The sequence below is a fragment of the Tribolium castaneum genome, chromosome 5, assembly GCF_031307605.1.
Source record: "Tribolium castaneum strain GA2 chromosome 5, icTriCast1.1, whole genome shotgun sequence".
Classification (NCBI taxonomy): domain Eukaryota; kingdom Metazoa; phylum Arthropoda; class Insecta; order Coleoptera; family Tenebrionidae; genus Tribolium; species Tribolium castaneum.
This window is the reverse complement of record NC_087398.1, coordinates 13,704,886-13,732,767: the sequence shown is the minus strand read 5'-3', so window position 1 is coordinate 13,732,767 and position 27,882 is coordinate 13,704,886. Positions and strand designations below refer to the sequence as shown.

The window sequence follows — 27,882 nt, the reverse complement described above, 5'->3', positions numbered from 1 at the left end:
GGAATTGCGAAGACTGGCAGTCTGCTCGACATCACAAGAATGAAAAAGCCGCTATTCAACGAAGCGTGCCGGAGTTCTCTTTAGCTTTACTCATGCCAGCAGCTTGGCATTACAGCATTTTGCGTCCAACTTCGAAACGAAGCGTTGTGCGTTTGTGTGCAATGTTCTGATAGACGACGGTTAGTGTTTCGGTGCGTTACCGTTGGCAAAGTTCACTGTGCCCGCAGAGATTTATAAGGTACTCGTAACTAAAAATAGGATAGTTGCATGTATTATTACGTGTTTTAATTTTTATTTTTATGAATTTTTAATTTTTACATATTCATGTTTTTTTCGAAATCCAAATAGTACCTAATACAAAAAAAGTTACCCATGTCATTTTGAAAGTCCGTGTATTGAGTTATTAAAAAATTGGTTTGTTTTGACTTTTTGACTATGACTACACTTACACATTTTTGAAAAAACAATCATTCGTAAACCCTCAGTAGTCTTCTTTGTATTTTAAAGGTATCAGAGGTTGGTAATAATAATAATAATTTTTAATTCTTTACTTTTTGAAAACTAAAAATAACATAAATTCACAAATGTCGAAAAGTAGGTTTTTCTGCCTCAGATCAAAGGTTTACTAATACATATGTTTACACGATGCATTACATGTGAAGAAGATGTCACCTAAAGTGTCACTCTTGTGTCTGAAAAACTAGAATAGAATTTCATTTCTCTTATTATTAGAACAGTATCATTGATAAAATCGTAGAAATGCTACTTTTTCTTAGTAGTGTTAGTTTTCTTTTATTATTTTTTTCTTCATATTTTTATTCTGTTTATACAGGTTATCTCAAAATTCGCAAATTCCGAATTCAGAGCCTTGTAGAGGCACTTCAGTAGTCCAAATATAGAAACAAAATAAAAATTCGGGGCTTTCCCGCAAAGGTACATTGGTTTGAAAGCGCACTTCAGGTGCTTTACTTTGGAATAAAAAAAACTTTTTTGTAATTTTTCTTAAAAATGTAACGGCCTCGGAATCGGCAAATTACAAAAATTTTTGATTTTTTTAATCCAAAAGAAAGATTTTTTTAAGACTTTATTTTAGATTATTCTGAAACATTTTGCCTGTATTTGGAGAAAGCGCGGTTTTAAACCAATATATCTTTGTGGGAAAGCCCCAACTCTTTATTTTTTTCCATGTTTGGATTACGGAGGTGTTTCTCTACAATGCTCTGAATTCAAAATTCGCCAATTTTGAAACATCCTGTATTTTCAATTTTAAGTTTCTGTTTATCTTACACGAAAATTTTTTTCTTGTCTTAATATCACGTAAATTTAGAAGCAGATAATCCACTACTAATCACTTTTTATGACAAAATGATTTATGAAAATGATCTGTGTTATCTCATTTTAGGTTTGTACAATATTTGTTTACTATATTTACTTGTTTATCCGAAACATAATTGTCCCACAATATTCAGATAACAATAATTTATATAAGCTTTGGAATTGAAAAATTTAATTAATTGTTTTATGATTTATACTTAGGAAAACAATAAACAATCGGTTACTGTACAGGCTGCATTAGAAACTTTTTAACTTCTAATATAGCTAGAGCTTTAAGTTTTTGTATACAATCTAAATCGACCATTCTGAGTTGAACTAAATTATTTCCAAAATGGCTAAATTTTTCTGGAACTACGATAAATTGGCACCAACTTTGAAATTTTAAATAGAAATCACCTATTTTTTTAGCATTTTTGAATTCGTCTCTTAAAACTGAGTAAAATGTACCGCAGTTGTTAGTACTTATCTGTCATAGTTTTTGAGTATGTCAATTTTTTTATACAAATTTTCATTTAAAAAGTCAATGGTCGTGTACCCTTTACAATAAGTGAATATTTTTTTTGCATTTGATAGTCAAAGATTTCAAGTCTTTTCAAGTCTTTGGGATTGTCAACTGCCAAATTGCAAGGATACTATGATTTTTTGACTTTTAACAGAATGACCTTGTTTTTTCAATGACAATCAAAATTTTGTGCAGACTTTTGTTCTTCTATATCTATCTCTTACAGTTTTTGAAATAATCGCAAAAACAGAATTTTAGCTCATTATTTTAATTTTTAATTGAGTAAACTTTCGAAAAATACGATAAAATTGTGCCATTAATTGAAAGAAAGGTTCGATTTGTTCACCATTTTCATTCAAGAAGTTCAAAATTCGCTGACAGACTGACTGAGTTACTTTACATAATTCACCAAGTTATAATAAAACAGTTAAAAACTAAATAAAATATTGAATTTTAACAATTGTTGGCCATCAAGGTCTATTTGATCAAATATGAAAATTACGAAGTAAAATCCGTTTTTTTTTTGTGATTTTTTTCAAAAACTGTAAGACAGGTATAGGACGTGTTGATAAAAATCACCATAAATATTATTGTTCTTTCGATTACCGTTAAGAAAACAGGGTCATTCCATTTTTTGAAAACCATTTTGAAAAAATCATACTAGCTATGAATTTTGACAGTTGAAAATTTCGAAAATTCTAGAAAACTCTGCAAACCTTCGTTTATCGAATGCAAAATAAAATATTCACTTATCGCAAAGGGTTTAAGGGCTGTGATATCTTAGATAAACTCTTGTAAATAAAAATTTTAACAAAAAATTAACACATCTTAAAAACTATAACAGATACGTACCAACAACTTGAGTAAATTTTACTCAGCTTAAGAGGTAAATTCAAATATGCAATTAAAATCTGTGGTTACTATTTAAAATTTCAAACTTGGCGCCAATTTTTTGTAGTTTCGGAACCCAGCCTTTCTGAATAGCCAGAATAGTCGATTCGGATCGTATACAAAATTTTAAAGTTCTAGCAATATTAGAAGTTAAAAAGATTATAATGTGGGCCCTAAAAGAATCACCCTGTATTTGCCAGCATTAGTATAACACTTTTTATTTTGAGATTTTGTAAATACGCATTGGCTTCAATCAAGATAATCTGTTCTCGTTTTTGGATTTTTGACCAACGATTTTTATATTAATAAAAAAGCGGAAAACCTATTGTATTATAAAAATTACTGTCTCTCTTCTGTTTAATCACTTTTTTATCACAGAAATCGAATGCAGGTCACCATGAATTATTCTTTTATTTGTGTAATTAAGCTAAAAACCAGCTTATTCACCTAAAATTGTTCATCCATATAAGCGTTTAAAATCAAAATGAAATTACATTTTGATTACGCTACGTTTCGCAAACCTAAATTTAAATTCTTGGCTGCGAAACGGAAATCTCTTAGCAAAATTCAAATTTATTTTAACAGTATATCAGAAAGCCCACATTTATTTTGATGTTGTGGCATTACTGTTATTTTCATTTCCTTTGATATCAAAGCACATAACTTGATACAAAATGGCAAATTTTCAATTAACTTTATTTCAGAATTAATTTAAATATTTGCATTTCTTTCAAGTTATTTTTTGCAAGGAGTGACCCCAACCAGTTTGGACGTAAAGCCGTCCAGCTTTAAACCAGAAATATAAACTTAACAGTTTTACATCTTCGAAAACATCGAAGCCTACACGCCCATTAGGTAAAATATAGTGTTGCTGTTAACAGGACGTTATGACCAAATCGAATTATATCTCCAGTTTTTCCGATTACTACTAAACGTATTCGTCTGGGAATGTGTTTGTAAAGAATTAGTAATTTCTTCCCACCTCTTTTAATCATTGAAATAAAATATCGTGTGACCTCATTTGTGCTAAACGACACCTATTTAGACACGGTGATAAAAACGATCAATCTGTCTTAAACGATCGATCTTAACAAGAGTCCGAGTCAAATTTGGCTTCTAGTAACGCCAGACATTGAGTAGGTGTGTTTAAAGTGGGAGGTATTGCAACTTGCACTGTTCCCATTATGCAAATGAGCAATTAATTTATAGGAGCATAAACGCTTTAATTATCCTGTTTTAGTGTTATTGCGAACTTGTTATCACTGTTAAAACAGTAATATACCTTAGCATTATTGTTAAATGGAGCAAAAACTGTTATCTTATCTGAGCTAAATCTCCAAAATACTCCATCATCTCTATCGTCATCCGTTCTTGCAACATCTTTGACATTTGTGATCCTGCATGAAGGATCGCTTTGCTCCCAGCTGTTCATTCGGAAAAGCACAGAGCAGCGGCTTTCGAGGTGTGGTCTGACACATGCATCATCCTGCTTTCGCCGCTGGACAGATGGGATTTATAAACCGCCTGATTAATTTGCAGGAAGTTGGAGCGAATTTCTCCTGCAAGATTACAGCGAACCGCACTGGCCTAATTAATACGAGTCAACATTGCTGAAAATAAAGCGTCCCTGTAAAATTTTATATAAAGATGTTGTCCGTGACTTTCGCCACTAGTTGAATTAATTCCGCCTTTGCAAATTTTTGTGTTTTTTTTTTGTGAAAAATATCAAGGTAAGGAAGAACTTGGCTAAATTATTCGCTCGGTGTTACCACAAGTAATTTATTTAGGATGGGTTTACGTGCCAAGAATTAACTACTGAAATTAATTATTACAAGTAGCACCGCTCTACAAGCTATAAATTAAAAATTAATGGAAAAAATTTAATTCGTGTTTAGGTAGGCACTTGCGTAAACTAATAACACACTACGAGAAAATTTAATTAAAATTAAATAGCTACCACCTCGGTTGCCGTCATTTATTAATTATGACCATTTTTGTGACTTGAGTGGGAATTTTTATGTTTTCCGATGTTTTTCTCGATTGATCTGAGTTTATTTATTTATTTTTTCGCCTAACGTCAAGCTAAATAAATACGATTTTGGAAGGTCCCCAAAATAGGCTTCTGTTTCGGTAATGACCTCCTTTAAGTAAATCTTTTACCAGCAAACCATTTTTTCAAATTTGGAAAATTTGGAGTCGTTGGCAACTAAATCTGGTGAATCCAGTCAACATTTCTTTTCTTTTACTTTTAAACTGATTTGTATGTAAAGTTAACTAATACCATGTGTTCAAAAATGTTGTTCATCAAGTTACCCATGAAATTTGAACGTAATGTGCCGCTTAATTCAAATTGTGAATGCTCTCATAGTGACAGATCTGTCAAAATAATACAAAAAAGCTTCGATCATGTGTAAAACACAAATCAAGACAAACCCTACACTTGAAACAAATTTGCCGAAAAATGCAAAAAAGTGAGTAAAAAACTAATTCAAAGATCTTACAAACTACAAGTCATTTGGACGAAGCGGCACATTTTGAATTTGAAATTAATAGTAAACTTGATGAACAATCATTTTTGAACACATTGTAATATTTTAATTGAAAATAATTTTTTGTTTGGTTTTTTGCCCTTTCTGGAAAAGCCTGTACAACAAAAATTCTCAACTTAAAGAAATTTATTAACTTATTGGTTCAAAACTATAAAAAAATGTGGCTTATATCTTGTTTTTTTTACTTTTTAACTGTTTAGTATAGTATAAAAAAATAGTTGACCAATAATATTTTAAATAAAAAAGATTAATTTTTTTGTTTGGTTTTTGGGCCTCTCTGGAACATTCTGTTCAACAAAAAATTATCGTTTTAATGAAATTTATTAACTTGCTTTAAAACTGGCTAATATTTTTTTCTTTTGCATTGAACCATTTTTTTTGTAAAAAAATAGTTGACCAATATTTTAAAGAAAAAAAAAATTTTTTGGTTTGGGTTTTGATTCCTTTTGGGATATTCTGTTCAACAAAACATTATCATTTTAATGAAATTAAAAATTGTTAACTTGTTACAAAACTATAAAAATATGGCTTTTTTTCTTTTGTTTTTGAACTAATAAAATGTAGTATATAAAAAATAATTGATTAATACTTTATATAATATATAATATAATATAATTTTTAATTAAAAAAACGATTTGTTTTTTTAATAAAATGTAGTATATAAAAAATAATTGATTAATACTTTATATAATATATAATATAATATAATTTTTAATTAAAAAAACGATTTGTTGTTTGGTTTTTGTTGTTTTATCGGAGAGTCTACAACAAACATTTTCATTAAAAAAATCAGTTCATTAATAATATTGATAAAAGTGATTTTTTTGTTTGGTTTTTGGTCCTTTCTCGGACATCTTGTACAACAAAAAAGTTATCATTTTAATGAAATTTATTAACTTGCTTTAAAACAAAAATGTGGCTTATATATATTTTTTTGCTGTTGAACTGATTCGTATTTAAAAAAATTGTTGACTAATAATATTTTAAATAAAAAAATAGTATATTATTATACGAGTTTTATGAGACGTTCCCTTGTGGCACGAATGGTTTTGGAGCACGTGGAAGGAGTGCTCCAATAGAATGAGTGCCACAATTAAATCTTATAAAACGAGTGTAATATACTATTTTTTCTATTTTCTCTTTTTGTTTTTTGTTTTTGTTTAGTTTAACTTATCAAAATATGTTCAAAGTATTTCCTTTTAATTTTGTTAATTATTCGGACTTAATCAGTAAATGAGTTTACGCTGTTGGCAGATCATACACTAACTTACAGTGATGACACCCAGCACTGCCAATACAACTTCTAAAAATCTACTAAAAGGAGTTGCACAAATTGTTTATTGTAAAACGAAGTAAAAAAAATTGTGTTTTTGATCTTTGCTGGGACATCCTGTTCAACAAAAAATTATCATTTTAATGAAATTTATTAACTTGCTTCAAAGCTTAAAAAATATTGTTTACATTTAATTTCTTTTGCTTTTGAATTGATTCGTATGTAATAGAATATTTGACCAATAATATTTTAAATAAAAAAATCATTTTTTGTCTGGTTCTTGGTCCTCATTTTCTGGGACACTCTGTACAGCAAAGACTTTATTTGCATGCTTTAAAACTATAAAAAAAGTGTCTTATATTTTTGTTTTTTGAAATAGTTGACCAACAATATTTTAAATTGAAAAAATTGATTTTTTGTTTGGTTTTTGGTCCTTTCTAGGAGAACGAAAATTATAATTTTTATAAAATTTATTAACTTACTTTAAAACTACAGAAATCTAAAAAATTGTTATAAAATACATAGTTAACCGATAATACAGCGTGTCTCAAAATTGGCGAATTCCGAGTTCAGAACGTTGTAGAGAATCACTTCACTAGTCCAAATGTAGAAACAAAATAAAGATTCGGGGCTTCCTAGGGATACATAGTCTACTTTATGTTGCGTTTTCTTCAAATGCAGGCAAAAAAATTCAGTGTTTATTGCTATTTATGGCGTAGATGATTGTGAGAATTTCTAGAAAAAATTAGCTTTATTTTGGACTAAAAAATCTTAAATTTTTGTAATTTTTCTTAAAAACGGACGAAAATTACCAAAGTTTAAGATGTTTTTACTTCAAAGTACATCTAATTAAAAAAGTTTTAATTATTATTCTCCACAAGAAGAAGAAAACGCAATTCAAAGAGTGATCTTCAAATGAGTGTATCGTAATTTTTTTCTATATTTGGATTTTTAAAGTGATTCTTTACAATGCTCTAAATTCGGAATTGGCCATCTTGTATTTTGAATAAAAAATTTTTTTTGGGTTTTTTTGGTTCTTTCTGGGACATCTTTCACAACAAAAAATTATGATTTTAATGAAATTTATTAACTTACTTCAAAATTATAAAAATGTGGCTTATATCTTAAGGTAATTAAGCCTTCGATGGCTCAGACCTGTTTCAAAAATCGTAATTGGATACTTTCATTTAATAAAATATGACCAATTAAATATAAAACATTGGTATAAATTTTATTGCCAGAGATTAACGAGCTTTATTGCAATTATTAAAAAAAAAACGGAAGTTTGTAATAGAGTTCAAATATTTGTTTACACAGTTTAATAATGTTTGAGATGATACAAACCATCTTCGAACAAGGACTCCTTGCTGGGCAACTTAATCCAAGTTTCTGCACGCTGAAATTCGATAAGTTGGTTTAGTGGGCTGTCAATTTCTTTAGATTTAGTTGATGTCACTTCCTGTTGCAGTAAATCTCCGAGTTTCATCATAAATTTTAAATTAGTAACGCCGCATAATTGGGATGTATAAGATTAATTTAATTAATCGATGGTTTCATGGGTGTGGAGGCCTGAAGCAGTTTGGTCATCATCACCTAGAACGTGTTCGAGGTGTTCTTCTTGCACTCAAAAAAATGTATTTTTCTCATTTGCACATTGTAGAGTTTGGTTAACCTTCAATTACTTAAACAAGCTCTAATTAGGTTTCTGTGTTTTAAACCATAAACTGGGTTATCCGGCAGTAATAAATAAAAAAGCAAATATTTTTTAATTGCTATTACCTCATCATTCGTTCCCAATAATTTCAAAAATCGACACTTAAACCACATCGTTAGTCATTACTTTTACTTTTAAACAAGCGATTTATCTCAAGTCGGTAGCTGCATAAAATTAACTTTCAGCCAATTAAAAAATTATTCGAGAGTCTGAATAAATTACAGTTCTAAAGTTAGAAGCTAGCTTTATGCATCCATATAAGGGAGAGTTTTTCCTGTCGATGCATAAATTACTTTCAAACCAATTAGGGCCACTTTATCTGCGATTTACCATACGTTCACAAACCGAAATAGAAACTAATTATCTTTTATGAAAATTTTGACTTTGGTGGAGCTTTATGAGCGTTCCTTTGCGGTTAGTCAAAAAGTCGTTAAACATTTACGACTCGCATTTTTACGACAAACGCTCGTTTTATTTTCGAATTTGCTTTCTCTCACCGCTTTAGGTCAAGTATTAAAATGATATTATGAACTAAGGACCGTATTAGCAAAGAAAACACCCATAGGTAAAGGTAAATTACAGACAGCAGGTGCACTGATCTGCACTTTGCGCCGATTACAAATATTGCCTTAAGCAATTTATTCTTATTACCGATGAATTATCATAAGATTAATATTTGTCCATCACAATTGTAGTGATTTATGGGCGTGATAAAGCCAGAATTAAGCACAATTGCAATGAACTTCGTGACAACAAAACAATACAAATAAGTGTCTGTAATCGTATAATTAGCGAACATAATTATTTAATTAGTGTTCTCAATATTTCTACGCATAAAACTGATAACTTATTTTTGCAAACACGCTTGCAAATATTTCGACAAAGTAGCGAAGGCAGGAAGTCTTGGCAAAGCAGATTATTTATTTTCGCACTGAGAGGTAGATTTATTTTTTAAATTATTTATTTCTGGACACTACAACAACAATCTGTGATATTTGCTGAAAGGGTAATAATGTTGAAAACTGCAAGAGTCGGACAAGATAATATAAAAATATATTGCTGGGAATGCCGACACTGTGGATTATTAAATTGTGGTGAACTTTGAACGCTAGAGGTGAACGGCGTTTTTTCTACACAATGCCACTAATCCAGCAAAAATTATAAGTAGTATGCATTTTATTTTTTCCGATTTTTCAAAACTGCTTTGCTACTTAGCATGAAATAAATAATGCAGAAAAAACAGAACAGGTGGGCAAACATTGATCGTTAACGGATACGTTACTTGTTTGCTCTTGAATGTAGAAATATCCTCAAGGAGATCATTCGTTATTGTATGTTATTTACCCACACAAGATTATAATGTACACATGCTGATTAGAGAAGATATTCAAAAAAGGCATCAAATTGATGGTCCATGTGCTAATTGAGCAAGAATGGAAACATGACAGAAATGGAGAAATAATCGCTGTAGAGAAACAATAAAAAGAAAGTCTGTGTAGGATAAGAGGGTCTTCCGATCTTGAATATACGAAGTGTCAAATTATTATGACATCTTTTCATCTTTGCTGCTTTGTATTTAGAAGACGAATAATAAATTGAGAACACATTTTAGAGACACTTTCGACAGTTTAAATATTGGTAGATAATGTTTTTGTTGCATATGCAACATGGTATCGAGAGAAAGTCCCACAACAAGCCCAAATAGCATTATAAATGTACATTTTTGCGCAATTTGGAATGATTTATGTCGGCTAATTTCACAAAGTAAACAGTTAAAAATAGAATCTAGCTTTAAATAATCCGAAACAAGGAAGGATTCTGTGTTTGATTTGATTACAACGTTGCCGTGTTAATTAATTAATTGTAGTTTTTAATAGCATCATTGTTGCTTCCAACAAAGGAAGCAATAAAACCACCGAAATGCTGGCATTTTAATGTTTCCTATGCGTTTTAGCGAAACAGGAAACCCAAGACCCGATCCACTCAATTTGCATAAGCTTTCAAAACCAAATTACAAATCTCCTGCTACATTTGCAGGCGAGTTCCTGCGGTGTTTCGTTCTAAAATTACAAAGTCCCGTTGTGGCATTAAAGTGCACCAGAGGCACCTCTTCGAGAATATAAATCATAATTGGTGGAATTTGAGCCAGTTTCTCGTGGCGGCTCTTATCAAACGAATTGAATCTATAGCTAATAGATTTTTATTGTTATTATTATTGAAAGAAGTGCTTTGTGTCCACATGCTTCAGGGCCGGATTGGTAAACGATTCAGGTAAGGTAATAAGAAAAAGAGATTTACCGGTAACTGGTCTTGTAATGTTCCATTCATTTCGAGTTTTAAGTGGGACGGTGGCTGCTTCCTAACAAGTCTTGTTGAAAAATGGAATTGTTTCTGATGCGTACAGTCAAGATGATACTCGAGAAAATTTCGTAGTAATGAACAATATTGGCGGTAGCAATTAGTAACGCAATCTTAAATATTTGGTTAATCAAAGAGTTTAAATAACATGTCTACACGTTTCTGCATTTAATTAGTCACGTAAGTGTGGCGGCAGCGAATTAGTCGCTTTGTTAAGGTCCTTTATTGCTTTGTAACGGTTAATTTTATTTTCTGTCATGACTTGTCACCTTAGGTCCCTGTAACGGGTCTTTACAAGAGTGAGGTCAAGTCTCAATTTGCAGATTTTGATCAGCAGAAAATAAATTGGTTAATTTTGCACACAGATACACAGCAATCTTGATTTGACCCCAATGTTAGAATCTTATTTTTCAAAATTTATAGATACTAACCTACTAACCCACTGACTCATCTAAAATAAAATTATTTTCAAGTATAGGGGTGTTTCCGAAATTAGCTACAATATACAAACTTTGGTATCTATGTTTTTTTAAATGGGACACCTATATATATTTTTTGCATTTTTGGATATAGCTTTGTTTTTTAAGCTAAATTGTTTTTGTTCGATTCTGCTCAGTTTTGAATTACTAGTGTATTTTTTTGTCGAAAACAGGTTGCTTAAAAAATTACATAAAAACTAAAAAATACAGGCTGTAAGCGAAATAAGTACATGAATTTTAACCAGTGGTAGAACTCATCAAGACAAATACTTTTTTTATGTACCATTTTTTCGAAGTCGCATTTTTTAACAACTTCATCTTTTTATTTAAAATGTGACAATAATTAATTTTCCCCCCTACAAATTGATGAGCTTCCAGTGGCGTGAAAAAAAATGTGTATGATTTTAAAATAATTTTAACGTAAAAACTAAAACGTTTAGAAAAAAAAGTTATATTACCAGTTAAATTTTTAATGTACTTATTTCGTTTACAGCCTGCATTTTAGAAAATTAAAACTGTCACCACTTTAAAGAAAAAAGTTGAAACTTTAAGGATATATTTTTTAGCTCACTTCACTCAAGAAGATAAAAAAGACGAAGTTTGGTACAAGTTGAATAACATTTAAATCTAAAATTTAAGTGGAACACTCCATTTTTTATCTTCGCATATAAAAGACTTTTAAATTATCTCTAAAAACATTTACCGTTAAGTTTTGATTAAATACACAATTTAATAATATCCTTTATTAAGAAGCAAATACAAAACATATAGTGTTACATTTAACTTTTTCAAGTTATTCAGCTACCGGGTTCTCAAAAACCAGCGCATCAACTCAGTGGTGTGTGGTAGAGAATTGCTTACATATAAAGGTAAAAATTGGAAAAAAATTCTTTGTATTAAAGTTAGTGATAAACAACGAATTTTAAATAAATGATATTACACGATAGTAAATTTAAAAATAGTCATTCATCGTTTTGTTAGAGAACGATTACTTAGTGTGAAACATATAAACATAAAAAAATGATGAAAACTGGAGAAGTTAGCAAAAAAAGTTTGTAGCTCCGGATTTTTTAAAATATGACTTTTGGAATTTTTTCAACACTTTTCTCGTAATCTGCACTTGTTTCTCAACAACGTATACCACTGAGTTGGTGTGCCAGTTTTTGAGCACTCTGTATAACAAACTTCTTATTATTTTTACGTTTTAAGATTAAATACGCTAAACAATTGGTACAGTTTTGTACCATTTTGTATGATGAACTTTCCTCTTTAAAATGGTGAAAGTCCCACATTTCTAGGATTCCTAGTTTTTGTGTAATATATTTAAAATTTTATTTGTTCTTCGACTCTGTCAAAATTTACAATTTTTCATCTATATAAGGAAGTTTTGACATTTGTTTGGCATTTCCGATTATGTTGGATTATTGTAACAGATTTAAAGCAGTTTTAAGCCTTGTTGAGTTTAATTGAAAGAATAAAATGTTGTATTTAACTCGTTGTTGTATAAATCGTTTCATTCATTTCACCTTGTGGATGATAAACTGTGGTTTAATATTCCACTCGTGAAATAAAGCGTCCGATTTACACTCAAACTCGTTAAATAAATAACTATTTTCTTTAAAAAAATCAAATTATTTCAAAAACTAAATAGAATCGACCAATCAATACAAATTTACATCAAAATCTGTAGTATTAGAAGCTACGTCAGAAAATGCAATCAAAGTTAGGGTCTTCCATTTAAAAAACATAAATTTGTATTATAGATCATTTATAATCATAATACACCCTATAGATTTAAAAATAATTTTATTTAATAAATTTAAAGGTCAATAATGGAACGTTTCCAACTCGGTGGAACACTTCCTGTATAACAATGTTTAACAAGTTTTATTATTATTTTTATGAGATCTCCAGTTTTAGGCTGAGAATTATAAATTTTTCACTCAACGTTTAGGTCAATACAACTATTTAAATTTTGGCAATACTACAGTCTAGTATATTTTAGTAACCGAGTTCAACGTATTTTTAATAAAATATAAACATACTTTTAATCTGATTGACAGGTTTAGTAATATTTATACAAATTTTTGCTAGGAGTTTACAGTATCATAATAGCGTGTAAATTTTAGTACAAAGGGTTTTTGGCCACCTTATTATCTACAGCTCAGACTGTCTCAGCTAAGACTTTCGAGCCTGATATCTCAGATATTTGTCAACGGATTTTTATGAAATTTAAAATGCAGATAATTTAGAAGATAATGATTAAAATCCAATTAATACAAAAACTCAAGTCGTAAAAACGTAATTTTTACATGCCTTTTTAAAATGTTAAGCCTTTTAAGACTTATATAAAAAAAAATTATTGTCAGTTAAAAATGCTGTTAGAAAAAACTCGTTCGTGGAAGATTTTTCGCGAGAAAAATGAGAAACAAACTGTTAAACGTGGGTACAGATATAAAAGCGTAGATCTCTATGAGACAAATGAGCACTACCATTGAATTTTGGTCAATCCTACTCGCAGAAACGTAACTGTCACGCAAGGGACATTTCACAATCATCTCTCACCCATACAAAGTTAAAAACAATATTTTTGATTTACTTTTGGTACTGGATGCTTTAATTCTTTAAAAAAGAACTAAAAGACTGAACAACTACTGAAAAATTCTAGACACTTGAATATTCAGGACTTCAGAAATGTTTCGTACACTGCTGATTGGATTCTCTTCAAAAGCTTGAATTACAGCCCCAACTATTGCTTCGTTTCCAGTGACGTGTTTTGTCCTCACTCGATTAAGCTCAGGTACGCTTCCTGTGTCTTCAAATTATTGACGATTCTTTGAACTTTAAATTTCATAAATAACATTTCACGAAAAGTCCAACGACACTTTCTATAGGCGAATATTAATTCCTTTTTCAACAACACAGAAATTTCAGCCACTGTTGTTGGTTTCTAAAATAATTTCACCAAATTAAAACAATTTTACTTTTGTGACAGCGCACACACTTTTAACAGTTTTTTTCAGTGATGCCTCATAGAAATTTAATTTAAAATTTAACAACAAAATTTAATTTGTTTCTTGGATCAGCCGAGCGATTTGGTTAATTTTTTGTGTGGCCATTTATTTTTCAGGATTTAATGATCCAACGGTAATTTGGCTTTATTTTAAATAAAAGAAATGTGTTTTAAATTTTCATTGTTTAACTTGAGGTCATTTTTTTGCCCCTAATTGAAAGACCACCTCCTAAAATATGTGCATTCTAAATTTCATAACAATCCGGTGACAAATAACGGAGATATTAAGCTCGAAAGTCTTAGCTGAGACAGATTGTACAGCTTAGAGCTGTAGAGCTTTAGAGCATCACACTGGATTTTTCAAAAATCGAAAAAACATAGAAAAATAGCAAAAATAAGCAAAAGAAAAGCGTTTTTTTTGTTTAAATTTCTGAAAAATTAATCAAACACCCCGTCCCAAACAAGATGTGTTTTCTATGTTTTTCGAATGCTTTCTCCACTTTGTCAGAGTCAAAGAAGTGAAGAAATTGTTGGGTTTCAATTTACACCAAGTTTGCATCAGTTGTGGTGTTTTGTTATTTTCTTAAAAAATTTGTTATTTATTAAAAATCAAGAGTTTTGCACTATACATTGTTTAATTCGCAATTCATTATTAAGACTTAAACAAATAATGTTTAAATCACTAAATACTCACCATCACAATTTTTTTACCAAAAAAAATCAGCTTGCTTTCTTTGGTCTACAATATTTTACAAGTCGTTCAGCCATAAAATTTTGCCTTCAGTTCCCAATATGCAAATTCGCGCAAATAAAACGCAAAATAGGTCAAGTTAATTTCTCATATGTGGCAATAATTCACACAATTCCTTATGTGTATATTATTTCATCCAAGTGTGACAATCATTTATTTACGTCGCCTGACGATGCGCATAAACTTTGCAAAACAAACCAACACTTGATCCGACTTAAGCCGTCAATAAAATTAAAGAGCATGAATTTTTATGAATTTTTCTGCATAGAAGTGATGTCATAGTTCTTGGAGGCACGTTAACACCTTATCGAATTATCAAAATGATAAATGAGCAGTCACTGCAAGTTCTAATTTTAAACCGCTGGCAAATCGACAATTAACCGTCGCGCTCTAATGCCAATATGAAATGGAGCTTGACATTTTCAAGCCCTTGAAAGCACACTTGCTTTAATAAAAGCCAAGTTCTCGGGTTTGCACTGAATCATAGTCTGTTTATACCCAACGATTATTAGAACCCAACAATTTGTTTGAATCAAATTAGATCGTTAAAAGCGTACGCCGCCACGGATATTTTTTCATCAGAGTAAACACAAGTTAAGAATAACATAAACTAGCTGTCATTCATGGCTCATATGGCGCGAATTTCATGCAAGTGCTTCAGATTTGTCTATTTTTGGAGCGGTGTATTGACTTTGACTTTTTGTGGCTGCTGCTCGTCTGATTAAGGATTGCGGGCACGTTGATGCTACTTTTAGAAGCCTAATTGAAAGTAATTAAGCCGCGTATATTAAAAAATTACTCCTTTCTAATTGTAAATACGTGGATAATCAGATGCGTTATCGCCAGTTAGGTGCTCTTGACCTTCGGTTTCCCACTCTGAAAGAATGGTATTTACTGGATGCTGGTTTCAAGGCCTGGAGAAGAATTTCACACTGATTTCAATATTTTGGTAACAGCCCGCCGCGGTCAGGCGAAGAAATACAGTGTAATCTCTATAAGTCGAAGTACCTACCTATTATATTGCTTTTTTATTCGACAATTATATCATTAACAAACTAAAGAAAAACAATTAAATTCACAAAATACATAAGTTACATCTTTAAGTTAGGAGTTTTTTTTAATTTATAAAATATTGTTAAAAGACTGAAATTTACTAGTATCTACTCTCTAAAAAAATAGAAATAAAATAGTCAAGTTATTTGGCTTCAAATATTTTTTAATTCAAGAAAAGAATTATCTTACAGTTCACGTTTTATGTTATGTTACGAAATTACGTTTACGTCCATTTTATTATATTTACTCAAAGTCACGTGGATTGACCGGTATTTATACTATTATTAGTGTGGTTTTATGTTTACAAGTTGGCGCCTTTATATACTTACCTTTTGCTGCATTGTTTTCTTGTTTCTGGCGGGTTTACGTTTAGGTGTTCCTACAATCCCTTGATTGTGTTTACGTCATATTTTACTTGTTTATACTTTTTTTATTGTCAGATTTGATCAGAGATCGAACGCAGTTTCGCTTTTTTAAAGTGGCGCTTTTATACGTACAATAACTGTCATTTGCACATATTCTAACACAAATTTTCATATAAATCAACATCACAAACTATACCTAACTGCTTTACTTAATTAGCCTAACTGACCAAATAAGTCAAAAAAGAAAAAACATCAAGTTATGTAGAAAAAAACATTTTCTTCCAGAGTTTTAGTATACTTTTTTTAATTTGTTACTTTAATTTTTAACCAAATTTCATCAAAAACCACATCATGAAAGTAAATACAACATTGTTTCTGAATTTTCCAAGCGTGTAAATTGATTTTTCAATTCGAAAATCTCGTATTTCAAAAAGTATAAAAAAATTAAGTCAAAAAACCTCAATTCTAAAATGCTTCTGTTCTACCGTTTTTTTAACATTTTCTGGACGTTTGTGACTCAGAAACCTAAAATTTTTAGCGAACTTTGTCGGCATCTCCTGAAATATCACCATATTTGTGTATTTTTATTCACAAATAATAAAAACTATACAAACTATCATTAAATTTGCCCCGTTTTTCAAGTATTTTTGCACAAAAACAACCAAATTATTGCCCTATTTTGAAATTAAATTATTTGCCTTATTTATGAACTTTTTTAAGGTTTCAGTGCATTTTTCAATCAGGAACTCATTTATTTCGCAAGTTTCAAAATCAAAAAATATCAAATTGGGTCGAAAAAGAAATTTTTTCCCCTTTTTCAAGCATTTTAGCACTTTTTCAGCCTGAAATACAAATTATTTGAGAAATTTAGTTAAAATTTTAGTGTTTAAAACACCTCATTTATTTTGCTATAAATTTTGTCAAAAAATGTCTCAAAACCATAAACTTATAGTAAATTTTACAGTCCCGAAGCAGCAAATTTCTCTTTGATTTAACTTTGCAAAGACAGTTTCGATATCTGGTAGCCAATTTTATACAAGTGGTCCAGAGACGTTATTTATGCTTTATGTTTTAAGACGCATTTCAGGAGTGTCCCAAAAAAGTATGACGTCATAGTACTATTTTTTTAATGGCATCCGATTATTTTTGTGCTCATTGGGATAGCTTTTTAGTTTCTTACATGTCCTTAAAGATTTTTTAAATCGGTTACTGTTAAAAACGTTTTTTTCAAGAGTTTTGGTACTTTTTTTTCAATTTGTTACTCTAATTTTTCACAAAATTTCATCAAAAAGCACGAATTGAAGGTAAATATATAACACATTGTTTCGGAATTTTCCAAGCGTGTAAAATGATTTTTAAATTCTAAAATGACTTTATTTTACCGTTTTTTTAACATTTTCAGCACGTTTTTGATTCAGAAACCTAATAGTTTTACCAAACTTTGTCGACAACTCCTACAAAAACACCAAATTTGTGTATTTATATTCACAAATAATAAAAACTATCCAAACTATCGTTAAATTTGCACCGTTTTTCAAATATTTTTGCACAAAAACTACTAAATTATTATTGCCTTATTGTGAAATTAAATTGCCTCATTCATGAACTCCTTTAAGGTTTCAGTGCATTCTTCAATCAGGAACTCATTTATTTAGCGAGATTGAAAATCAAAAAAATATCAAATTGGGTTGAAAAAGACAGATTTTTTCCCCTTTAAAGCACATTTTCAGCACAAAACACAAATGATTTGCAAAATTTCGACAATACTTTAGTGAATCTTTGTTCATTTTTAGATAAAAGCTCATTTATTATGCAACAAATTTTGTCAAAAAAAGTACAAAAACCACAAACTTGAAGTAAACTTTGCAGTTCTGAAGCAACGAATTTTTAATAGATTTAGCCTTGTAAAGACAAATTCTGGTAGCCAATTTTATACAGGCTGGTCCAGCCTTGTTCCCGTTTTCTGTATAGCTCAGTTATTAATTGACATTTTGTTGACGTTATTTATGCTTTAGGATGCATTTTGGAAAAATATATTTAATTAAACAGAGAGTTCAAAAAAATATGATATAAGACATCCGTTTAGCTTCTTAATTTTTTTGTCGCTGTTTACTTTAACATCATTCGATGCGGAATTAGGAAACGAACATTTTTTATTTGGAGTTATTTAAAAAAAATATTTTATTAACTATTTTAACGATTAACGACATATTTAATGAATAAATGTTGAAGAGGGTTCCAACATTCTTTTATATCAATCAATGTGTAATTAAAAAACATTTTTTGTATGATTTACGTTAGGGCTGTAATAAAAAAATCCACATCGAATCATATAAAAATAAACAGGGGTTCCTATTTAAAATAAGAAGCTCTAAAGTTTAAAAAGTTTGAAAGTACATTGTGACCAACCTGTGGTAATTCAGATCAACTAAACTTAATTAATAGGTCTGCTAGACCTTTTGCAACACGTACCTAAAATAAAGATATCAAGGAAGGACTGTTTGTATTTTTTATTCATTTTTAAAACTAACAGTGGAAAATGATTTTTTTGTAATTTATTTAACAGTAATCCTTAAACCTATTGGAAAAAAAATAAGGACATGTAAGAAGATAAAAGGGTATCCTATTGAGCACAAAAAAATAATAGCATGCCATTAAAAAAAGATTATTATTACGTCATACTTTTTTGGGATAACCTGTATAATCAAAAATATTTTCTTGAGATTCGTCCTAGAGTATAAATAACATCTACAAAACACCAAAAGTCATAACTGACAAGACGGAAGCTGGGTTAGACCACCCTGTAGAGGTTCGACTTATAGAGTTTCCACTGTATTTGTAAATCATCGCAATAATTGAGACATCAAGTTGATCTTTATTAATTTATGTGCAACAGTTATACATAAAGAAGATAAAAAAGAGGACACACACGTTCTTGAAACTAGAACCTGCTTGTTTTACTGTTTTTCTTGCCTTTTCGAACGTAAGAACAATAATTTCGAAACCACCAGACAGGAAACTATGCGCTGAGATGAGCCGGAAGTGCATTTCAATGTTAATAATTCCGCTGTTTGGCAATAGATAAATACAGCTACCAAAACACCAGTTTTGTTTTGACGGGATATGTCAAAATAAAACCACAAACCTTTAATCATTAATTCAGTCTGCAACCACCGTAATTGACAGAATTGGAACACATGATGACTCACAAATAACCGAAAAATTAACTCAATCAGAAACGAGTCAGATTTAAAAAATCGTTCCTTAAAAGGGCAAACGGCTTGCGCAATTCGTCCATTCAGCTGTAACAACATCGTTGTTTCACTAGCACTGTGAAAGTTGTCTGATGGTACTATTAAAGCATTTGTAGTAATCCGCCCTTGCCTTAACACAATGCAAATATCTTAATTCATACGAGATGCAGACGTGCGTGGGCGCAAATTTTTGATTTTTAGATCAGACGAAAGTGGAAATGTAATTATAGACCGCGGTCGGGAAAATATTTACTTGTTTAAGCAAAACACCAAGAAATGGAGATTAAGGATGTCGTAAATAACGCCGATGGGATGATAGAGGTTTAGACTTACCGGTAAGGAAAAGCGAAGGCGTGCACATTTTTTTCGTTTTATGAGATGTTTGCGATTATTTATGTGCGTACAAGTTTATTTTTGCCGGCGATGGTTTTGTGTACACAGTGAAAGATTCTTTTAGGTGATCTAGTTGGAAGCTACCGACTGCTATTATTAACTCATTGATCATCAGGACGGTGACGACATGGCACCGTTAGTACATAAAATAAAAATTTTATGCTGAATTTGATCGCTGTGACTTTAATTTAGTGTTTGAACGGTTATCATAAAGAAGCAATTGAGATGTTAGCTCCAAATTTAGTTTGCTTTCCTTTTTCGTAACAGTTTTATGCAGTCTATGTCTACGAAGATAGTAAATTTCCCAAAACCTTTCAAATTCCATCAGTAGGTCAGGCTGTAACATGATTTAGAAAATATTTATTACAAAAATATTTATTTCATCTTTGAATAAAAATTGGTGTGAAGGAAATGCTTCCACAGTGTTGTCATACCTTAGAGAAAAGGTAAAATGACATCATGCCATAAATTTTAGTATTACGTAGGGAATACGTATTGTCAGAAAGGTTAACAAATACATAATGTATGTAGGTGAAGAAATATTAAATTATACACAGGTTGTTCCGCCTAAAAACCACATTAGCAGTATTGGTAGTTCTAATAAAGATAGTCTTCTAAAAATTTGTATACAATTATAATCTCTTAGCTCCTGCTCAATGAAAATATTTTCAAGATGGTGACACTTCCGGTTATACCGAAAGTCGCTATCAACTTCCTTATTTTAAATGGAAAGCTATATTTTTTTATGCGTTTTTGGATTACTAGAGTTATATGAAGGTAGTTTTCATAAGCTTTACCTACACCTAAATTTAGCCGTTTACGAAATATTTTGGGTTTTTAATTTTTTTTTGGATTTGCACCTTCCAGTTAAAAAATCGATAACTCTGCCATTTTCTAGAATTTAAAAATATTTTTTAGCTCTCTTGAAAGAGGAAGCCTAGATCTTTCCTTTGGTGTATTCAAATTTTTAAAAAAGGATAACAAACCCCAAATGTTTAAAGTTAAGTTTTCAAAACTTTAAGTACCCATAACTCAATTTTTTCAAATGAAATGCCGCAAGTTTTGTTTCATTAAATCGTAGAGAATTTTATTCTGCCTCCATTTGTATTAATATTCCCTATACTTATGTTTAATAGTTTTCAAGTTACAATAACTTTTTGTTTAGATTGAGAAATTCATTAGCCATAAGCTTTTTCTCATAGGTTGCCATGGAAACGAGAGAAAAAAATTAAAAAATTAAAGTTTTTTAAGCCAATTTACAATGAATTTAATTTGTTTTCATAAAACGGACAACACAATTTTGAAGAGTTTGTCATTTATTTAAAAATAGCAGTGGTTAGTAAAAATTTTTCTACAATGTAAAAAAAACAACATAACTTCAAAATTATCACAGATAGATACAGGGTGCTCAAAAACTGGCGCACCAACTCAGTGGTACGTTATTGAGAAGCAAGTGCGGATTACGGGAAAAATGTTGAAAAAATTCCTAAAGTCATATTTTAAAAAATCTGGAGCTACAAACTTATTGTGTTAACTTCTTTAGTTTTCATTATTTTTTTATGTTTTTATGTTTCATACCAGGTAATCGTTCCGTAACAAAACGATGAATAATTATTTTTAAATTTACATTCAGACTTTAACAGTTTTTTTAATAAAAAAAAATTAAAATTCATCCAAAAAATCACATTGTGTAGATGTGCCAACACTGGGAATTGTTTCCTAGGAAACCATTTCAAAAATGATTTATTTTTATTGTTGACCAAATTCTATTGCGATCATGACTGTTAGACAACGTTGCCACATATCATTTATCTAAAATCCGTTATTTATCAATAACTTTAATACAAAGAATTTTTTTACTATTTTTACCTTTATATGTAACCAGTTCTCTACCACACACCATTGAGTTGGTGCGCCAGTTTTTGAGCACGCTGTATAGTGAATGCTAATACAGTTCGATACAGAAAAATATTTTCCTAAATCTAGTAAAATAAAAATTGGGACATCCCCTTTGAAAAAAATATGTTATCGGTACTTAAAGTTGTTAAAACTTAATCTTAAAATTTTTGGGTTTATTAACTTCCTTTCCAATTTTGAACACACTGGAGAACAGATATAGGCTTCTCTTTTAATTTTCCAAATATAATTTCAAAATCTCTAAAACTAAGAGAGTTACCGATTTTTTAAGTGACAGATGCAGATTCAAAAATTTACAAAAATTTTTAAATATATCGAAAACGATTAAACTTAGGTATAGGGAAAGCTGATGAAAATTCCCTTAAAATAACTCTACTAATCCAAAAACGCATTAAAACATATAACACTGTATTTAAAATAAAAAAGTTGATAGTGACTTCCGGTATAACCGAAAGTGTCACCATCTTGAAAATATTTTCATTGTACAGGACCTAAGAGTTTATGGTTGAATGCAAATTTTCAAACGACTATCATTATTACAACTACCAATACTTCTCATCTGGGCTTTAGACGGAACACCTTGTATATTCTAATCTAATCAGAACAAATGTTTACGGTTTGACCTGGACAACACATGCATTTCTAATAAATAGATGAAAAAAAAACAATATCTTTGGTTTTACATTTTATTATTTTACTTCGTTTTATAACGGATGATTGAATGTTTTGTCTTGGGGAAGAGAAATTGTTTTGAATTCATTTGATCTGCCGGTATTTTTTCTTGTTGCCCAATGTTTTGATAGATACTTTAGTGTGTGCTCGTACTTATTTTATATCAGATTCCGATAAATTGTGGAAATTACAGTTCGCGGAACATGACAAAGATCGATGATAATCACCGAGCAGACGTTTATTTATGGTAATGGCCACAAAGGAACAATGGCTAGATTTTCACGGCTGCAAAACTCAGAAACGCCAAGTATTTTAAGTGCAAACTCAAGTAACAGCATCGCTAAAATAGAAATCAAAATTCTTCAAGTCGGCAGACGACTTGTCACTAAATTTCTTTGATGGACCATTAACCTCAACAATTCACTTAATTAATGTGATATTAAACCAATCAGTCTCTATTCGAATTAAGCGAATTTCCCTCCTCCCAAAAACTCTCTCAAGTGGCTAAGGGTGACGCGTTTGGGACGATAAATTAATTGAAAATAATCGCGTCGATGACCAATTCTAAAAATGTATTTTGTTTCAGCCGTGAACTTTTATTAAATATGCAGTGAACTTGTGACGAATGGACGGAGTTTAATGATGACAAAGCGACCACCGAGGAAGATGAAGTAGATGTTAGAGAAGAAATCGAAGAGATGAAGCTGATCGCGCTATTATTAACTTTGGCATGTAAGTGGAATAAGTATGCGAAACAATTAATCTTCGTGTAAAGGGTGATATTTTGGGTGGTGCAGGAAGTGTTCTGGTAATCACATAATGCTGGAACACGTTTTGTTGTTGACGTAACTGCTGGAAATAATTTACATTTACATTTATTTAAGACAACCGTTTCAAGAATGTGGGGTCATTGTTTGATCGCACTGATTGAATTGATTCGTTAAGATGTCACTTTGGTCAATCCAGTTTAGCAATTTTTTATCGGTTTACGTTTTATTTTGAAAATTAGAAACTCGACTTGATATCGTTATAAATAAATGTCACCAGAGAGCGCAGTTGTCCCTATCAGAGCAAGGAATTAAAAAAATTGTTGTATTTGCATAATGATTAACACATAGCAAATAAAAAAATACAGATAGATAGAGTATTAAATTCTCAATAGTAAGAGATAAACATATTGCAAAAATGTTATCGTAAACGTATTTTAAAAAACTCTAAACTTTTACCAACATGCACTTTGTCCCATATTTTTCAAAACGCTGCGAATACGGTTACAGATGCAAGAAAAATGTTAGGAAAAAGGTTGTAGAAAATTAAATTTCCTACAAAAAAGTCCACGAGACCATACCCCTATCTTCAACTATTTAGGCTCCAAAATCGTTCAAAGACGCTCAAGCGACTAATTTGCTTAATTTTACCGGTGGTCAAGTATTGAAAACTTAATTTATACCTAAACTGTTGAAGATAGAAATATGATATCGCAAACTTTTTTGTAGAAAATTTAATTCTCTACAATTTTGTTCCTTACACTTTTTTTGTAACTTTAACTGTATTCTCTGCGTTTGCGAAAATATAATGTGAAACGCAAATTGATAATTCTAAGCGATAATTCTTTACGCACTGTCGCATATTTATCAAAACGCTGGGAATACGGTTGAAAATACAAAAAAAGTATAAAAAACAAAGCTGTAGAGAATTAAAATTCCTATAAAAAAGTCTAGGACAAGATATTTCCATCTTCAACAGTTTCGGTATAAGAGCCATCCATTTTAACGGACGGAACACTACACATATTTTTAGATTTTATTTTCAGTTTTTACGAAGAGTATCAGCAGAAGTGAATTTTTTTTATCGGAACTTAGTAGCAGTCAAATTGTTGGCAACCTACAATTAGAGCCACATTTTTTTAATTTGAGATACGAGCAGGAAAAATATATTCAATTTATGACGGACGGGACCCAAAAAAATACCTCACATTTTTATCGTTGAACAATCGTTATAAAATTCAGGTAATTTAAAAGGCACTAATTCCAACAACTATTTTTGAAGTAAATAGTGGAACCTGCTGAAACTTTTGAAACTACAAAACCGAAGAAATGTGCAACGACTTCTGATTAATTTACTTTTTGTTTACACATGACGGATGGGACAAAAAAATCTTGTATGTGAAAATAGCTCTAAAAAAATTATTCAGGCAGGTTTTAATTATTAAAGACTTTAACAATATTAAAATTCAACAGTGGAAATTATTTTTTACATTTTGTTTAACAACGTAAGAAATAAGAACAACATTTTATGTTTGCGATTACGGACGGGACAACATAAGTTATTAAGATAAAAATGTAATATTAATAATTAATTTACTTACCGATTCCATTATCTAAACTACCAGAAACGAGAAAAATGTTCTTCAAAAAATATTCAACAGTTGTATTTTGTCATGTTATGTAATAGTAGTTATGTTATCGCCTACAAGGCAATGTCTGTAATTTTTAGAATCCATTGAATCATTCCAATTTAAATGATATCCTCTTTCAAAAACTCTTTTGTCGCAAAGTACATAAAATATAAACCGAATCGTTTATTTTGAAAGAAACGTAACATTACTAAAATAATTTTGCTGGAATGGCTGATAAACTTTCTGTTACATGATCAACGGTAAAATGAAACGAATTCGTCGCTTGAGCGTTTTTAAAAGTCTTTAAAGCCTAAACCGGTGAGGTATTTCCGTATTTTTAAAGGAAATTTAATTCTCTACAAATTTCTTTCTAACATCTTTCTTGTACCTTTAACCAGATTTACAGCATTTTGAAAAATCTAAAGAACAAATTTTAAATTTTAAATAATTTTTTTCTCATTGTTTTTATAAAAATTTTAGCCGTCAGTTTTTCTCAGTCTGCTAAGAGCGTAAAACTTAACATTTTACAATTTTCCAAGTAATTAGTGCATACGTTGAATTTAAATTAATTTAAAACGATTTGGCGCCAAGACCCTCATTTTACTCTGCTGTACCTATTACTTTATTGTTATAGTCCTCGGTACGTTAACCATTGTAATTTTTTTTATAAAAATTAAATTCTAGATGGTTTGTAATTGGGTTCTGTACTTTTCTAAAGTGGTCTTACATGTAGTAAATATTAAAATAAATAGTTCCTTTGTATTTCTGAAACTGAAATTTTATGGTATTTATGAACCAAATAGTTTTCACATAAATATTTGTGCTCATCTGCTTTTAAATGCTATTGTTACTTTAATGTTTTGTAACGGAATTTATTTTACGTTAGACCTAAAGTATGCACATTATTTCAACCAGTTCGGAGAGATTAAACCATTTTTTAATCAGAAACTTATACTTAATTCAATTGGCTAGGAAACCAACACATTGTTGATTTTGGTTTAAATTACTCTATTTTAACAAACTCCGAGCAGTTTTACAATTTTTGAACTAAAAGCTTAGATCAACAGTTTTGCCAAGACAGGTGAGACATTTAGCCGATTTTAATCGACTTATTTCGTTTTTTGAGTCAGATACTCACTTATTTCAAGTGATCATGACTCGTTTTGGACCAGAAACTAACATGATTTAATTTACATTTGCACATAAAGGTTTCGTAAAATCCCAGCACATTTTTAATTAGTCTTATCGTAGCGGGAGGTGACAGGTAGTAATTACTAAAACTAATTATTACGTTTAGGTTCTCATTCAAAAGTAATAAAACTAAAGGAACATCGTTTTTATCTTTCACCAATCTATAAACTCAAATTAATGCTTGTTTTTAAACTTATAAAGTGGTTCTAATTGACGGCCTTTCCAGCAGCAGCCATTAAACTGTTGTCTGCTAAAACCTCCTTGACTCCGAATATCTAAATAAACACATAATAAGGTGTAAAATGATTAAGAGCCACTCCATCCAACATTAACACAAGAATAAACCGCTTCCCCACTTATTGCATCAATACTAGCAAATGCAATAAAACTCCTGACTCATCCAACATTCAAGGTTGCAATAAATTTCAGAACTCACCTATTGCATTGTGCCAACAACACCCACAAACGTAATGAAATCTGTCTCACCAGTAGATCATTATCAAGTTAAACACTGATTGTTCTATTTTTGTTCTACAGTGACAAATGCCCAACAGAACAATACCACGTCTCCTAGAAAAATACCCAAGAGGAGCTACGTGTGTCCCCCTCATTTCATGAGACTTAGCCACAGGTGTTACTACTTCAGCAAAGAAGCAGCCACGTGGCAAGAAGCCTATTTCCAGTGCAGAGACCTCCACAGTAATCTTGCCATTGTCAGGAACTCCAATCAGGACAAACTTATCCGGAGAACTTTAAGCAAGAAGTCTTTAGGTTCGTTTAAAAAAATCCAGTCACTGGAAGTATAATTTTTCTTACAGAACCTCTAGAAAGATGGCTTGGTGGCCTCTACGACTGGGAACAAATGACTTGGAAGTGGGCAGCGTCTGGCAAACCTGTCACCTATCAAGGGTTCTCTCAGATGGATCCTGAAGATAAGGAGAAGTTGCGCTGGCACTGCATCATCGTTGATCCCAAACTCCAATTCAAGTGAGTTGTTTTCCAGGATTGGGCCAAAGTCTCATTTTGATTTCAGGTGGAACACTCGAAGTTGCTTGGAACGAAAGCATTTCATTTGCCACACCAAGATCAAAATCGTTACCAGCAAAGGTAAAAAGAAGTTGTTGCGACAATATAACGTCAACAAGTACAACAAACTGAACGAAATCCCGGTTCCAACTTTACCCGAAGATGGCAACTACAACACCACGAGCTTGAAAGCTGTGAACATCAACAATGCCCAGTTTGCGCTTAAGCCCAAGGAGCGGAAACGCAGAACTCGGAAGAATAAGAGGAAGAAAGTCAACTTGCAGGATAGTGGATACAACAGCACGCTTGGTGAGAGGAGACGCCGGCAGAAGAACAAGGAAGAGGGCGATTTGTCCAATGAGCGGATTAAATGGAAGACGTATTACAAAGATTCGACTTTGAATCCGTTGCATCCTAAGCCCATCGTTGAAGAGTTCAACTATGTGAAGGAGGCTTGACATGTTTAAGTGTGGACTAAATTTACTGTTAAGTGTGTAAATGTATTTTTGTACAATGATTTAATTTTGTATTTATGTACATATATTTCTTTAGCTTTTTTGTGTTAATTTTGAATGTTTGGTGCTAGCAGGAGTTGAGTTAGAGAGTGGCGACTTGGTCGAACCGCTTGAAAGTAGTCTAATCGACTCCTGTCTACATTTTACGAAGTATTACGACTTTCTGTTCAATCATTATTTGTAAAAGTACTGTAATGGATATTTACGATAAATAAAGAATAATCTGTTTGTGA

At 30.9% G+C, this 27,882-nt stretch overlaps 1 protein-coding gene across 2 annotated transcripts; it reads left to right on the top strand.

Moving 5' to 3' along the window:
• Window positions 1-54: 54 nt before the first annotated feature.
• Window positions 55-27,882, top strand: LOC658824 (lithostathine). Of its 2 annotated transcripts, none has more exons than XM_965181.5 (5): window positions 55-238; window positions 23,106-23,251; window positions 26,646-26,879; window positions 26,927-27,095; window positions 27,142-27,882. In XM_965181.5, the coding sequence occupies exons 2-5, from the start codon at window positions 23,218-23,220 to the stop codon at window positions 27,590-27,592; spliced, it is 888 nt and encodes a 295-aa protein (XP_970274.2). In that variant the 5' UTR covers window positions 55-238; window positions 23,106-23,217; the 3' UTR covers window positions 27,593-27,882. The 2 variants fall into 2 exon arrangements, with proteins under 2 accessions (XP_970274.2, XP_008199324.1); XM_008201102.3 differs by lacking the exon at window positions 55-238 and adding an exon at window positions 10,387-10,535.

Coding starts and splice junctions, on each gene's coding strand:
- LOC658824 (XM_965181.5), top strand. CDS start 23,218: ATGAAGCTGATCGCGCTATTATTAACTTTGGCAT. Junction 23,252..26,645: donor GCTATTATTAACTTTGGCAT/GTAAGTGGAATA, acceptor TTTGTTCTACAG/TGACAAATGCCCAACAGAAC. Junction 27,096..27,141: donor GATCCCAAACTCCAATTCAA/GTGAGTTGTTTT, acceptor TTTTGATTTCAG/GTGGAACACTCGAAGTTGCT.